The 18,163-nt window shown below is 35.2% G+C and overlaps 1 protein-coding gene across 1 annotated transcript; it reads left to right on the top strand.

Annotated features, from left to right (window-relative positions):
* Window positions 1-18,035, top strand: MS3_00003700 (uncharacterized protein). The gene is made up of 10 exons (XM_051211559.1): window positions 1-1,312; window positions 2,511-2,573; window positions 7,648-7,841; window positions 9,104-9,364; window positions 10,041-10,282; window positions 11,745-11,893; window positions 13,312-13,571; window positions 15,561-15,644; window positions 15,965-16,121; window positions 17,548-18,035. The coding sequence occupies exons 1-10, from the start codon at window positions 1,188-1,190 to the stop codon at window positions 17,687-17,689; spliced, it is 1,677 nt and encodes a 558-aa protein (XP_051071630.1). The 5' UTR covers window positions 1-1,187; the 3' UTR covers window positions 17,690-18,035.
* The last annotated feature ends 128 nt before the right edge of the window (window positions 18,036-18,163 follow it).

Here is an 18,163-nt window from a genome sequence, read left to right as displayed (position 1 = left end):
CTTATAGATGACTTTGAAATACTAACTATACTTTATTGTCGCTTACAAATTGAGACTATATCTCATCGAGATGCAATCTATGTTATTGAAAGCAATCACTTCGTGATGCTTTTATACAAATAGTTTGTTTATTTTGTCATGTCACCTCCATCATTAACACTGAAATATGAGTGAAGACAACGGGAGTTTATTCAGGAGTATTATGTCTTTGATAACTGTATAATTCTATCATATTTAAAAGTTGAAGAAATCTACATGTTCATCCACATTCCTTGTGCTATGGAATGAATTTTCCTTGAAAATTCAGCTGTATTCAAGATAATGGCTAATTGTGGAAGAATAAATCATTCTAATTTCTTTACAAACAAATGTTGGTGCGTCAGGTGTCGTAAACTTGGTCTGCCAAAGTTTCTGTAGTGAAACATGCAGGGAGATTTGTCTCGGAAGTGATTAATAACTTAAATGAACTAGGTCATTTTTTATAATGTTGAGAATACTAATGCGCGACAAACGGACATTGAGTGCAAATTAACATACTATTCGCTTACTATGGATCTGTAACGACAATAGTTTTTGGTTGACAACAGAAGAAAAAGACGAATATAAAGAAACCTTCTATACCCAATTATGTTGGTAATTAGAGATTATGAAATGACTGAACTAATATTCCAAAAGGTGGCTTTCATAACTTTTCATCACTTCATCTCTATTCCGCTCTTCTCATCACCAAACATGTCAGAAACTAATTTTCCATTTATTTATATCCAGGTTTTACGCAATAAGATTGTAACTACATAGTTAAAATGACCTACTAAATAGAGTTCATTCAGTTTATTCATAAAACATGTTGTCAATGTCTCAGAGTATGTAACGTGATCACGCATATCACACGTGAATAAATGATTGGCTATTTGATTTGATTTACTACTCAATGTTTTCAATTTCATTTTGCATAGCCAATAAAGATTGTGTTTTTAAAAACATCCATCTTCATCAGCTGCTAATCAAAATATAAAGAATACACAGTGAACTACTTTAGGATAAAGTTGTTTAAAAAAAACATATTTTTATGTAGTTTACTCAAGCACATGAAATAGGAAAGCCTATTCAAGTGAATATATGAAAACTACCAGAACAATTTCAATAGCCAAATTCTAACAAACTCACGCAACTGTTTAATTGTGATCATGACTGACTCCAAGCATAAGTCACTGAAAATTAGGGTAATTGGTCTACTTGTAATCATAACAGTGACTTTATATCTTGCTGTTGAGTTAAATCTGTTTATCTCTGATCAATATGTGTTTTATAGGTAAGTATAATCATTATTATAGTTCTGAATGTTATTGTTTTTACAACACCTATATTGAGTGACGTAGATTTTCACATAGTTCATTAGCACGTACTAGAATGTACTTGATATGTCATTCTATGATCAAGTCTAACAATCAAATCGTATTCAGTTGACGAGCGAGTGACCTACGACGTAACAGCATCTAACCGTCTATTACATTCTATCATGCTATTTTGTGGTAATATCTTGCATATAATCATGTCATTTCATCGCATAAGAAAACTGTTCTTCTGGTTAATGATTTTTTCCTTGATTTCAAACCAGTTGGGAGGTTTAAGTCAGTAATGCAATCTCATAGCCAGTCATAAGTCAGCCACAACACATATCACTGATGATCATTCACTGGTCATCACTTTTTCATTTCAACAGTCGAAAACTTGCTCATCAAGTTAACAGAATCCACCAGTACAACAGTTCTTTAAGAAGGTTAGATGATTATTTAATGCTAGTTTATATGATTTGAAGTGGATTTAAAGTTGCCAGCACCGTTTTCTGAAAGAAATTATTCTACCAATAATATTTCATTACAAATAAACGACCATGACAATTTTTTATCAGCTTTCACTCATTAGTTATTCACCAATTTAATATTTGTCTTCATTATAAAGATTATATTGGCTTTAGGATGCTTTATTACGTGGTCTTATCAAAATAAATCTCGACTGCATTGTAGCTGAAGTTATGTGTCTAACCAGAAACAATTAAATTTTGGTGAAAACCGATGAGATTATTAAGTCATATCTCATAAGTCGGTATGCATAGAAAACAATGTAACGTGTTTGTTACGTCATCCAATCAACACGGTGTTTTTCTAGGTATGTAGTGTTGTTTCATAATTTACCAATTTTACTGAAAAGCATGGCATGAGATTTAATTGTATCATAATCCCGCGTTCTGCTCCGATATTTGTCAGCCAGTAATAAAACCCGATTGGGCAGCAATTAAGACAATTCACTTGATAAATTTCAAAACTTACGGCCATGGAACACCTATTTTCTTCACGTAATATTTTGTTAAATGCACTCCAGTTGGAAATATCATAAAATAACATGAATGACACACATCATTCATGGAATTTGAATGAACTAGAATTTTCAACAATCATTAGAAGGAGTGGTATATTATATAACAACTTAATCTTCTTTTACATTTTCAGCGCTGTCACTGAACAAGGTCTTCCCTACTACACAAAGAAGGAAAGACAACGATATAAAAATATGTGAGTTGACATTCTGTTAGAAATGCACCATATTATTGACTAATGTTGACGCAATTCATAATTACTCATTGAGTTGAGATGTTCCAATTAACTAACCTAGCAAGTAATGAGATTTAGGCTTGAAATGATTAGGAATTTATTGGGGCTGGTTAACGATTGGATGATGTTGAGATATACTTTAGGTGTAACGAAGTTACTGAAAGATACAACAATTATCGTGAGCATGTACAGGAAGTTTGATGCTTTGAACCACCAATCTCTAAATTGTAACCAGTTCAACACTGTCTGTTAGTTAATATAGAACAAATTACTGTGATAAACTTTATTACTACTGTGAATTCTTGAATACTGTAATGAAATTGATACTAAATGCTGTATTAGAGTGTCTCTGAGTCACACATGTTAGTTACTTGCAGAATTGTTAGGTTCCTCATGTATATTTATGTCGCAAGCGTCATAATAAAGCTAGATTCTGTGTTGCACACTTATTACTGTTTCTATTTTCTATACATAAAGAATACCATTTAGTCAAAATGTAGGAGCTGGGCCCAGATAGCTTATTCTAGCTTAGGAACAGGTTGATTTATTCATTCTTCTTGAATCACATTTTGACCTTGTTAATTATTCACTTATCAACCTCGACTGTTTTTTATCAAAGCGCATTTGTATGTATTTCTTATCTTACTCATCACTTGTCGGTAACTTATTTTTGTCTGACTATTTATTATTTATTAATTTGAACACATAAATATTGGTACAAGGGGGCACTAAATATATATGCGCCACACAAAACATTGACAATGGGAAGAGAAAAAAAGAAGGTAAGGAGCGTATAAGAGAAAAAAAGAACATTAACGACCACAGATTAGTGTAAGGTAGTGTATTAATAATAATAATGAGAGAAACGGAAAGGTACGACCAAAAGAATTCTTTCAGTTAAGGAAGATACAACCACTTTTTATGAAGTAAAAGAAGGTTACAGCAGGATCGCCACCGGCTTCTATTCTGAGCCATATCTGATAACGTCTCTAGCCACGGTGTTGCACCATCTCTCGGACCAAGCCAGGGAGTCGTGAAGGACCAACACAAGCCAGCCCTTTGCAGCCTTCTTTCATACCACAACACCATGTCATACACTGACCACCTCTCCGCTTTTTCCAACCAGTCGCAGAGTCGACAAATAATGCACGACGTGGAGTTCTCTGGGACGACATTCGGAGAACATGTCCAAGCCACCGAAGTCGGTGTTTCAAGATGGTGACACCAATTGGATTATCATCTCTGTGCCCGAACACACGATGCCGAACCTCTGCATTACTGACATGGTATTGCCACTGGATGTCAGCAGTCCTTCGGAGACAACGATAATCAAACACAGAGAGTCGTCTAACATCCTCAACTCGGAGAGGCCAGGTTTCACAAGCATAGAGCAAAACTGCTCTCATCGACGCGTCGTAGATCTGACCTTTCACAGCCAGACTAACATCACGAAGGCACCAAAGGTGGCCCAGATTAGCATAAGCCGCTCTGGCTTTCACTATACGTGCATTGATCTCATCACTCACACCCCCACCAGCACTTATGCAGCTACCTAGATACACGAACTTCTCGACTACTTCTATCTGCTCACCATCCAGGGTGAGTACAGGATTAGAATCCTGCCAGTCTTGTAGAAGTACTTTGCACTTGGAAGGTGCAAATCACATACCATACCTACGAACACTGATTGCCAACTGATTAAGTGCGGATTGCATGTCTTGGGCATTATCGCACAGTAAGACAATATCATCAGCATACTCAAGGTCGAGAAGTCCTTCTCCAGGCAACAGATCCACACCACCATTACTTACATCCATCAGAGCTGTTTCCAGAATGTCATCGATGGCAAAGTTGAAGAGAAATGGTGAGATTGGGCAACCCTGCCTAACCCCATTGCTCGAATGGAACAATGGAGAGGAGGTTGTATGCCCTCACTCTGCCTGAGGTGTTTGTATATAGGGCTTTTAGGATGTTAATAAACTTCTCAGGCACACCCTTCTTCAATAGACAATCCCAGAGAACAATCCTATCCAACGAACCGAAGGCAGCCCTGATGTCAAGAAACACTACGATTGTTGGCCTTTGATAAGTATGACGGTGTTCTAACACTTGGCGGAGGGTGAAGATATGATCAATACATCCTCTACCAGAACGAAAACCAGCCTGCTCCTCGTGAGTCAATCTTTCTCGGGTTTTGAACAACCTACGAAGTATGACGGAAGCCAATAGCTTGGACACAATCGGAAGTAGACTTATCCCCCGATAATTGTTACAGGAACGACGTGAACCCTTTTTAAAGATAGGGACAACTATCGACTCATTCCATGACGTTGGTACACTCTCTAGTTCCCAGACTTTTGTAAACAACGTTGTCAGTTCCTTAGTCAGAAAGTCACCACCATCTTTAAAAAGAGCCGGAGGTAAGTCATCTGGTCCAGGTGATTTGTAACGCTTCAAGAGTTGGAGTTCCTTGCGGACTTCCGCCTCATTTGGTGGATCAGTCGTCACCGACCATGGAGGGCAGGACAGTCTGACCGATGTTTCCGGAGCAGCAGGCCAGTTGAACTGCCCTTCGAAGAATTCGGCCTATCGTCCAAGACGTCGATGGATGTTAGTGATTGGCATCCCGTCACCCTCACAAATCGTTTCGCTCACACCAGACTTCTTGCTGTCAGTGGCTCGGATGAGTTGGAAGAGCTTCCGGTAATTACCAGATGCAGCTGCTGCTTCCAACTCATTAGCACGCTCCGACCACCAGGCTTCTCGGTCCTTACGCAAGCTTTGCCCGATTTCATTACATAACATCCTTCGTTTGTGGTCAAACTCACAGTCACCCGGAGTAGACCGACGGACTTCAATGAGTTGTAAGGAACCTGCAGAAACCCAGTGCTTATAAGCGGGACGTTTCGCGAACCCACAACTGACTGTACCCGCCATTTTCATGGCGTCATGCAATTGCAAGCAATGCTCATCTATACTTTTCGGTGGAATGGTAGCTAGCCTAGAAGCTAGCTCGGTTCGATACTTACTTGCAACAGAAGTTGCAACCAGCTTGCTAACATCAATCCGTTGGTGGCGGTCACTTCGTTGTCCACTTAAAAGTAAGGTAAGACTGGCGTAGACCGAGGCATGGTCAGAGTCCAGATATATACTCCCAAAAAAGTGGAAGTCTTGTACACAACCACGCCAACGGTAGCTGATCGCGATGTGATCAATCTGAGTCCAGGCTTGAGATGCAGAGGGAGGACGCCAGGTGGCACATCGGCGATGACTGTGCCGGAAGTTATTGCTCACCAGGAACAGGTTGTGATCTGTGCACAGTTGCAGTAGACGGTCCCCGTTATCTGTCTTTTGACCGACAAGTCCCCATCGGCCACCTAAACGATTCTCTTCTGTGCCTAGACGCCTGACCTGAGCATTCAAATCTCCGACTAGTACTACAATATCTGTCGAACGCACTTTCTGGAGGAGAACAGTTGACTGGTGGTAGAATTCATTCTTGATTGCATCCGGGCTGCAATCTGTTGGGGCATAAGCGGAGATGGTAAAAGACATCGTTTCTCACGCCGATTCCTTCTCACTTTGATGGAACTTTGTAATCTAACAGCACATAACTGACTGTTAATGGGGATCCAACCGGTTAGTGCTGCCTCGGCTCTAGCGCTTAGTGCGACATCAACGCCAGCAAGACGAGACGAAGATACCACAAGGTCCCCTGATAAACGCACATAAAACAAGCTTTTTGAAGCGACTAATGGAAAGCGAATTTGTAATAGTTTCAGAAAAACTGCTTCAGTATTCGTATTTGGTGGTAGCATTCAATTTTCAACCAGTCACTGACTCGAGAACGTTTAGATAGAACCGAATTTTCACCATAAGTGAGCTGCTGTATAAGTCGAAAAATAAGGATAAATAAAATAAGGGAATAAAAGAGAGTGAATAAGTGACATATTAAATAACAGTAATAATAATAATATGAATCGTTTTACTGTTAATGGAAGTAAGAATAGTATTTTCCGCAAGTATCGTCATTTCATTCTGTTTGTGTGTGGGCTGTGATACTGCCCGAGTGCCCAGACCGAAGCAGGTGGTTTTCTTAGTGGGCCGAGCCTTTGACCTAAGGTCTGACCCACAAGGCAGGGGAGCATCGTGGTGGCCGGTAATCAAGAATTGGTTCATACGCCATTTGTTCCTGAGGATACTAGAGCCCATGTGCACCATTGGTTTGGAATCCGGTTAAGGCGCCGGACATTCGCTTTTCGTCCTCTCATTTTCGTAAACAACACCCACGCCACGAGAAGGCAGTGAGCAGGACCTCCCTGGCAGAAGCTTTATACGCGTGGCCGTGTGAGAGCATTTCGAGAAGGAGGGTGGGCTCACCCTGCTCTCGACCATACTGAAGCATTTGGGGGCTATAAATATTGACTCATGCTTGGTCAAATTGAGTTGGCTCACTCTCCTTCTCCATCACGCGTCATTGTGTTTTACCTCACTTCCCGGTCAACGATTGTATGAAATGTACATATTCAAAAACCCCTTATTGTATTCGACTTATTTAATTCCGTTGTTCACCAATGCAATTTGAGTCGATGATTATGTACGAGGATTAGTGACATGTACATTTCAAGAACAATCATTCATACGATCTACCTGGAGTCAGATATAGGGCCTCTAATAAAACACAATATAGTGTAATCACAACACATGTTCTGATAAGTATCATTAAGCTAAAGTATTCATTCTTTTAATCTCGTCGAAACGCTCAATGCAAATTAATCAATCTTATTGTCCTAAGTGATACCATCGGGTTACATACAAATTATCTTTAGTATTTCCCAATAACCTATCTCTTTATTGTACCCCATTAAAGTACATTCACAAACAGTAATTCGGATTGAAAATTTGCCAACACTTGTCTGCTAATACTGTAATTCAATCAGCACAACTGTGTATTAAATTTAAGTATGCTCTAATGATAAGATTAGGTTCTATTGAAAACTATTTCACTTATATCAATCGATGCGTTTCAATACAGATCAGATGTGGATAAACATAAACTCAAGTTGGCTCAGAAAAAAGCTGCAACTCTTGAAGCGGCTTCAAACTCAGTTCGTATAACAATTGGATTGATTACCACTTTATTAGTGGGTTATTTGTCTGATCGATACGGTCGTCGAGCAGCGTTTGGAATTTTATTAGTCGGTGAGGTCTTGCATGTTGGTGTAACTGGTAAGTAGTATACACCTTTTATAGTACGTTATTATATGCTTTACATCAGAGTATTTAAATAGAAAAAAATCCTACAGAATGTTAAGTTTAACGTCTCTTATTTGGTTTGGTCTGAGGTAATGTGACAAATCAATCTCAATTTTGTTTAATATAGTTTACACATACTCAAATTACCAAGGTCTGAAATCACAATTGTTTTGCAGTGCTAGACAAAGTTTGTTTTGAATAATCCTATTGTAAAATCCATTCTGAGTTGTAATAAAGAGGGTATTTGTTTTGTACATAAGGTCTATTTGTTAAATTAAAAGAAACATAAGCATGTTTATAGAGTGTTCAATATTACATTGTGTTATGTTTATGCAATCACAATGTACTCTCCCCTTTCAAACATACACCTTAAATTCATCAAACGAATTATGTTAATTCTTCCTTTTCCCAATAACAATGTTGTTTCTAATTTAATTCTATTTTTAGGTACTTGGAAATCTTGAAATAAGGTTGATATGTTTCATTTTACAAACAATAGTTGCATTCATTTTGTCAACATACGCTTGTTACCCCTCGTGGAGGAGAACAAGCAACTCATCAAAATACTTCATCAACATATTTGTATGATAATACTTGTTAATTGTCATATGAAATACTTGTCACTATCATTGCGATCAGTTGAATGCATATATGTGCCTGGTCCTACGTTGTAGCTGACTGACTGAGTTGAATGCAACGCAATACTTTTTTACCAATTCACAGTGCTTTATCATGAAACGTATAGTGACCCTTGGATTTCTGTATTATGTAAGCGAGAAACTAATGTTGTGAACAAGAACACAGATGAGGAAAACCAAACGTAATTCTGAGCAACATAACAGAATATCTTGGCAAAATCTAAGGACCATACAATCGGTACTTCTTTTGCACAATATGTCACTTGTCTCAGAATTGATTGTCTCTTCGTTTTCACACCAATTCCTCTCTGTTCTAGTTATCTTCTCTTCGGTCTTCTTAAACTTCTGCCACCAGGCATTTCACTTCCGGTTTGTGATGCATACTACTTATATCTGTCGACATCAATAGCACACACCACACTAATACAAAACTATGACATAAAATCCACTTCAGACTATACATTTGATGTAACATCGTTATAGAGTTTAAAATACACTGAAATTAGTCTTGTTTCGAATCAATTGTATTGTAAACAACCTAAATCTACATTCAATTACATTGAAGTAATTCAAGTTTTCAATTACTTATTGATTCAGGTCTTATTGTGTTGTTGAAGCTGAATATGTGGCTGATTTTACTCCCTGGACTTTTGGAAGCAATTTTCGGTGGTGGTCTCTTATCACTCTTTGCTCAGGTTGCCACAATCCAAGTAGACGTTTGTCATCTATCCATGAAATATTCAATGGAAAAAACAGATAAAAAGAATGTTAAGTCCTCTGATAAACAAATGTGGATATTATTTACAATTTTTGATGGAATAGCTGCATTATGCGTATCAGCAGGATCACCGATTGGAGGTTAATTGAGAAATAAGTTTTAAACATTTTATACTGATATTTTAAAAAAAAGTTTATATATCAATTAAGGTAAATTAAATTTTAGCAAAACGTTTAAGTATCTTGGCTGCATTATGTCATCTGATCTCAATGATTTCATTACGAAAATTTAAATATCATTCTAGACAAAATTATCAACACTTACTTTATGAATATGTGAATGCAATACAGACATTAACATTTAGCTGAATTATAGATTTTCGACATCATTTCAATGAGATACTTTGTAGACACTGACAATATCTCGGACATTATTTCTGGTGTAATCCATCCTCTGTTCTGAACACTAACTGAACGGATTTCATTTGATTTCATTCCCATACAATAAAGAATTTCCTAGTAAAAACACGCCAAAGTCTTTTCAATTAGATTCATATAAGAAGATGATTCAAGCACTTGACATTCTGTTCACCAGTTCATAAACGAAATTACTAATATTGTCTCTAGTGGAAATCATTTTTCATTTAAATATGCATAAATTCAATTATTGCGCGTTCAGTTTCATTCGACAGAAATCGATTAACTTTCAAGGTAACTAAATTAGATCAAAAACAGTACACAGTTTATGTATAAGTAATTCTGAATTTTAAACATAGGTCGCTAGAAATAAAGTGTTTCTTTTTATTTCCCTTATTAGGAGCATTAATCTATCACTATGGATTTCAAGTAGCCATGTTCACATCATTAGGTTTACTTGTTCCAAGCTTAATTTTAGTATTCTGTTTACCCGAAACGAATAAAAACAAAAGCAAACCAACTGTTGTACGAGACGAAGAGCCTTTTGATGAAGTAAACAATGATGATCCAAATGAAGATACTCGAAGTATACCAATGGAATTCGAAAGGACGTTAACAAGTAGAGTGACAGATGCATTTCAAGTTAGTCGATTGACATTTATTTTCTCAGCTATTATGTTTCTTGTCTTTTGTTAGAGTATCATTACAATAATATTTCTATGGTGTTCTAAAGATAAAATGTATGGCCATTCAGGAATGGTAACGTAATATATTACTGATCATATGGGTTAGCAAGCTATCCATACACAATATTATGAGCATTCCAACAATGTATTTCATTAGGATATTACTACACTTGTGACAACATTAGGTATTTTATTGAATAGTGCTTGCGATATGTCAATAAAAATGAAGTCTCGTCAATGGTTCAAAATAAATTCAAGGTAACAACTGAATACACCGTGGTCTGATAAATGTAGAGTAATGGAGAGTTTCAAACTAGGCGATAATGACCAACAGTTCCATCTTCATTTCAATCGAACCAACAAACGATACTCACCATCACTCACTAAATGGAACAAGTGACTCTACTTGAGTTATATCACAACCTGAATGCAGTAGAAAATGTGACTTACTCGAACCAAACTCAACGCATTGAAAACATAGCAAACAAACTCGGAATTGAAGTTACATGTTTTCACCTCCAGTGTGGTTGCGTGCATCCACCTCTGTGAAGTCACATACTAGAACGGTAGACCATTCCATTGTTCATTTACCTCCATTTCCTTTATCAGCGACAAGTGTTAAATAATTTTTCATACGTCACTAATCGATTCGTGATATATTCGAGGAAGGATCATTTCATATTTACAAGACAACTGACTGGATAGATGAATCAGCACATTATCTCACGGTGTAAGCCGTAGAATGACAACAACTGTATCAGAAATCGCAATCATAATAACCATCGTAATTACTTCTGAAAACTATTTTCAAATGTTTCTGTGTCACTCATGTCATATCGTGCAAAACTGAATACCATGATTACCATGCATAATAAATCGGGACTTTAGTGACCCTTCATCTTAATCTGTTCATCAATAAATTACTGAATCAACAAAATCATTCGAAGCATGTAAACAAAAACCAGATAAGTTAACATCTACATCATGATCATTTGATAAAGGTCAATAGATTTCAAAAGAAAAGTCATGTCTATTCTGAACATAAACAACTAGTGACATTTCCATCAGAAATCAATTTAAAATGACTTTCTCACTTATCTGCGTATGAACATTATGCAATCAATAATCAATTACTTATGAAATCCAAAAACGTTTCTACTCATTCTATATCATACATGCAATATGTATTAAACTCACCTAAATCACTAACTAATCCAAACGTGATCTCATGCGATTTTCTACATTTATAAACTTGGGTGAAGAATAAACGAATGTCACTGCGTAATCATTAATGTGTAGGTCTTTCTGCATGACTGATAGAGATTTACGCAACAAATTTCATAACTGGTCAAGGTTTCGTGTCAAACGTGCATGAGAACAATCCGTCTTAACTAGTCCATAATTTGTTTACTTTTCAGCGTCTGAAAAATTTAGATCCTGTGGTGATTATGATTCTGTCAATGGTTCTACTTGGTTCAGTGTCAGCTTTAGCGGACTTACAGTATGTTGCTGTTTATTTAATGGGACCTCCATTCTTGTGGAGTCCAGAAACCGTTGGACTATATTCGTAAGTATTTCACTCGAATTCAAACCAGGTGATATATTTGGTTTCTGCAATTTTACAACAGTTCCTCTTAAAGCAAACACTTCTCAGTCAAATATGCAAATTATTTACTCAGTCAATTGCTTTTCAGCAGTGGACAATAACCTCAATATATTCTGTCATATCGATTGATGCACTTGCATTTGTCTCAAACTTACAAATCAATTTAGTTTCACTAAGCATTATTATAACAAACCTGCATATACTAAAATGATACACAAATTCGCAACAAGTAGCTAGACAGAAAGAAAAATTGCATGAGATTTCTATTGTTGTGAGAATAAACTAGGTGTTTTATTCTCTCATGCACACCAAATTGATTTAGGCTTGACGAGAGTAACGGAACTTATTAAGTATCTGACACTGTTTGTTTAGCTTTGCCACCTTATTCGAAATCGCTTCAAATTACACAGCTTCCAACGAAACATGTGTGTAGCTTAACACAAGAGCACTTGCATAAATAGTATGCATCTATTTAAACTTGACAATTCACATTTCAAGGGAGTAATAAATGGATTCCAGAACAAATGTAAGATGTTTTGTTTGGATTCACTGATTTCAATGTTTAGTTAATCACATAAAAATGAAGTCATCTGCATCTCACATGATTAGAATTAATCAAACATTAAAGCAAATTAGATAACCCTTATTCTCTAACCCTGGATTTAGTGCACGAATTTCCAGTTAACTGATATAACGTGCTTCGATGATTCAACAATTCATACTGTTCTGATGCCCCTTTCCTGACATTCCTAAAGCATCACAATGTTAATTTCGAAAAATTTTGTTTGGTATAGTACGAATTATGAAAAACATCTCTGAAATGTTTATCTCTTCCTTTCTAATTAATAATACGTCCATTGAACAACGTTTCAACTCATCAACATGTGCACGATTATGTTCCTTGCATTAGGTCATAGTTGGTATATAAGAACAGCTCGTTCTATACGTTCCTCTAAACGTGATCATGTGTAATCGAATTCCATCCTCTTACCGACTAGTTGAATGTCAAACTATTCAATTACTAGACAACCACTCTCTAGCTTTAGCTTATACTCTGAAATAGTATGATTGATCATTGTACTAATTTCCAGTTGAACTAAACTTCATTCAGGCTCTCACCAATCCATATGTCACTGTCATATGCTCTGGTGCAATCACACATGTATCAAAAGCACCGATAGACAAGATATTTATATGTTAGGCGTACCTGGATTCTTCAGCGAAATGATGGTTTCCATTGGATTGAAACACTCATCATTCAGTGTCATAAACAGAAACATCACATTATAAGTGAGTGAGTAGCTGAAGCATCAGACTTACCTCGAAATAATAATTTCATCTTCACATCTCCACTTTTTCATTTCTTGAATACTCTGTAGTGGCGTAACTGATGTGATATCAGCTTTCATCTCAATTATCTGTACTATCCTAATTATCAAATTTGACGAAAAGCGAAAGGCCAAAGCTCTCACAGAACAAAATACCACAAACAACAGTGATCGAAATCATTATACACGTCAAATGCATTTACTTATTACAGTTTTTGCTGCATCAGTTATAATGTTAATGGTGAATCGTTCAGTAGTCGGAGTAGCTTATCGATTTCAACTACCAACTGCGAATATTTTAATTTATATCGGTAAATGTTTCATGCTTTGAATTTTATCATCAATAAATATATATATCAATCACTCGAACTCAATTAAACACATGACTTAAATGCTGAGAGCTGTTTTTGTTTTACCAATGAATTGGATATATTTAAAACTAAGTCATATTAATTTATGTATCTACTGTTCTTACATTCCAAACTCAGTCACAAACTAATTCTGTCAGTTGTGTTTGAAGAACATTAAACTGATGTGCTATTTATGGATTTAAACGTGAGACTGGGAGTGCAATACTTCTTCACAAATTCCTTGTACAGGTCGTTCATATCCTTGAAAAAAGATAAATACTAAGACGAATTTACAACCATCTAATAAGTCGACTTGAAAGACTGGTACGAGACTTCGTCCATTAATCATGATAAATTCACAACTTTGTAAAAACTTGATAGATTACGTTATTTAAGGAGTTAGAAAATACTCGAAACCCATTCTTCATCTATTCATTTCTCTCACAGTTTATCTGTTCATACCAATACATGATAATATATATCCGTCTTCACTATAAATTCGGCTGATTAATATAAATTTGGTTAGTCGAAATATTATTTACCAAGTTAACAAAATCCATATTTCGTTTATCACTCTCATTATAAACAATGGAGTTCATAAGTGACCATATCACCCTTGAATCATATTAGATTTCAAGTATGGTCTCATTAGCATGCACATACAATTCCGAATAAACCATAAAACTACACATCGGTTTCAGGTGACTGATAATAGTTGTTAATTGGTCTGCTGTTTGTCTAGGTAGCATTAGAAGAAATATCAGAAATTATATAAAACATTACAATGTAACAGAATCATCCACCATCATTTCTAGTCTAAATCATGCTCTCCTCTGATTAATGAACGTCACACCAATATAAATGTAGACAAAATAATTATCGTAACGATTTCCAGATTTAGCCTATATAATAAGCATACACAAATTCAGGTGAATTGCTCCAAGATGTTTGGATCCTTTATTTAAATTAGGAATATGTCATTTTTGCTAAGATGGTTCTCAAAAATAAGTTGACTGTCATAACAGTTTCTAACAATGGTTATAACAAGGCACAAAATCACTGAAAACACTCAACCATCCAACGTTTTCGAGAATTACCCATAGTGTACTCACGAAGACAGTCTGCACGAGATGTAGAGATTTCAAACTTTTCGGAGATCAGAATATCACTGATCATCTTGATCAAACTTTAATTATCTTTATGTTCAACTTCGATTGCTCAAGCAAAAACTGTTATATGCTCTTCTTCGAACCAATCTGACAATGAATAAGTACAAATGAGTTGTCAATATTTATTTCAGATCTTTGGCAATCCAGTTTCATGAGCAGTATTGTCGTCTCTCTAGTTTGATCAGGTAAGATTTAGGAACTCTCACACAGTAGTCAAATCGAAATTCAGTTCATTACAACACCCAAAACGTTACTGTTTCATGCTCTATACTCAACCAACACAAAACTCTTGATTGCCAATTCTACTGATTTGCTGACACAGATCGGATAACTGTGGGTCGAATCGACTCATCGATCGGTCTTTTACATGACTCTGTTGTTAACACTATTCACACTGTCAGTCGAAATAAACATTTATCATATATTGTCAGTAGGCATTAAAAAATAGGTCTGAGAACATTGCCAATAAATGCGAGTTGAATATTTCTGTTAATCGCAGAGATTTATCTTGGTTAAACAACTATTGAAACCAATAATCATCACAAGAGGTCTGCTTCGTCCAATTATGGGGAACCTCAGCTATGTATATTCGCATCACTTCTAAATAGATATGTAAAGTCCTTCATGTGAATGGTCAAGTGTTTAACCTCAAGACCCCTGGATTATCATACTATTATTTTAATGTTCAGATTCAAGTCTGATGGACGTCAGTTTTTCACGTAAAATATACTCCTTATAATGTATAAACTATTATTAAAGATCAATATTTTTCAAATTTTAGCTTCCATTCCCAGATTGATGAAAAGCTTCCTTGTTCCAATAATTCGAACAATGCTTTCCATTAGTGTCCATTCAAGTATACAAGGTAAATAATTTAGTTCAACTGTTTTAATTTATTTACATAGTTCAAGTAGGAAGTTAATAATTGGGATTGATTTAAGTGAAGTGAAATTAAACATCAGAAGTTCTTCCACACAGTAAATTTTTACTTATGCAATATGAACCAAATTTGATCATTGATTCCAAACTTAAAATACGAAGACAGAATATGACAGATACTCATAAACAATTGTTCATTATATACAGAAGTTATGAAAGATAACTAGGTGCACAGATATTCTTTCATTAAGCTGTTGAATATAATTTATTATATAATAAAATATAATCGCTTATTTTACATTTCAGGCATTATGCAATCGATTGCCGCATTTGTCTCTCGAATCGGTTTACTCATCAGTTTAACAGCACTTCCTGCAATATATGCTGGAACAGTACTGATATTTCCAGGAACAGTATTCATCGTTGTTGTCATAATAATGGCAATAACACTCATTATTGACTTGTAAGTAGCTTAAAATTAATGTGAATTTCCCTGTATAAAATAAAAATCGGTGTGAGAAACACACACAGTTGATGAGTAAACAATTTTTGCCAATGATAATATAAACGAACGAGATTAAAATATTCCCAAAGTATAAACGTCTGGTGTGTAGAACGTATAGGGTATGCTTATCGTTGAATACAAAATAAACCGTTTATTAATGCACATACATTCATTTGGGAAAATCAGTTTTCGTACCATCATTTAAAACTTGAAAATAGAGACAACTAGATTTAAACTCAATGGCTAGATGATACGCAATTTATCATATGAGATGAGAAATGGCTAACGTGTGGTGGCTTGTTTTCAGTAGCCGATATAAAATAATCTCTAGATGGAACTATTCATCGGTAAACCATCTGACATAAATGCTTCCAAAGAATTAAGATGTTGGAAAAGCATAAGAAGAGAATACTAGAAACTCCATACAGATTGTGAACCCAAGACTGATTAAAATAATTCACGTTAACTAGCCCAACAACCAGATAAAACAACCACATCTTTCAGTAGTCCTAGCAGTTAATAAAATAATGTAAGATTTTTGGAAATGGTTCAATCTTGAAACAGAGCAAGGACAACAATGTTTACAGAATTTATATTCGTGATTGTAATTTGAGGTTGTATGCGACTGATGAAAAACTGTGGAATAGAATGAACTCATTTTATTCTGTAAACTTTGTTGTTCTTGCTATGTTTAAATTGACCAAGGGATCTGGTTGTATGAAGTTTCCATCTTTATCGATAGATGCTTAAATGTCACATAAAGTTTTTAATGGAAGGAACTTTGTACTACGTAATTATTAAATAATTTGTGTAAAGTTGTAGTAACATTGACAATCTACTCAGACTTGACAAAACCACGACTGGTAGTAGCTAAGCTAGTCTAAAAAGAAAACGTCCAACAATAAACATAAATTAACCTGGCACATATAGTTAGACGATGTACACTTTAAGACTAAATGACGTATATATTTGCATGTGACCCACCAAGTTATCTGCTATCACTTATAGACCTACATCAAACACTACGTTTATCAACCACTTAGGTTGCTCTTCACTTAATTGGATTGTGTTCATTAGTAGTTAGCAAAATATAATCTTTGAAGATGGTTCACATAATGGAATGAAATTAGTAAGACACCTATCGGTAACCAGTGATCAATGAACATTTATGCTAGTTTGGAACCATTCAACCGAGTGCATCGATCAACCCTCCAGGAACTGGAACCACTGACTCAAACACTAGCAACAAGTGAGTTACTTTTAGATTATACAGTTGGTATTCATTAGTTCTCACTTTCAACTTCAGTTAACTAGTTACATTGGCCAACTATCATCCATTTCTGTCAAATATACCAATACCTTTGTTACATTCTTTTATAAATAGATTATTACCATTCGTGATGAAGAAACAAAATTCCAAATTAAAAGCTGCTGAATTAAACAATCTTCATAATGTAAAAGAAGGTGAAGCAGGAGAAGTGACAAAATCAGATGATATTGTCAATTATATTGGAGATATGTTTTAATAATTTCTTATCTTATATGTTAATTATCAATAAAATTCACTAATTGTAATTATTTAATTTAAAACGCATATACTAGAATATTACGTGAAGTATTATTTCAAAGAACATTTCATTATACTGAATCATCTATTGATGTTGTAATAACATTATTTCTTTAGTTTTATCTTTCTAGAAATGACAATACGTCTGATGCCATGAATATGATTGATTACGTAAATATATTAAATTACTTGTCAAATAGTCAGAATTTTTGTTACTTTTCTATGTAGACAATGATATTGATTCTATCATAAGACATTGAATTGTAGTAATTTCAATAAAAATTATAATTAAAGGTTTATTCAATGGTAAATAGTTTACATAAATAAAACTTTCAGTGATATAATTCATGAATAAAATATTCAAAGCCTCTTGTAAATAAGCTTATAAGAACCATAATTCATATTAAAGCCAATGTAATGTAATGTTTTAAGT

The sequence above is a fragment of the Schistosoma haematobium genome, chromosome ZW (assembly GCF_000699445.3).
Source record: "Schistosoma haematobium chromosome ZW, whole genome shotgun sequence".
Taxonomy (NCBI): Eukaryota; Metazoa; Platyhelminthes; class Trematoda; order Strigeidida; family Schistosomatidae; genus Schistosoma; species Schistosoma haematobium.
Note: the sequence above shows the minus strand (reverse complement) of the source record. Positions and strands in the feature narration are given on the sequence as shown.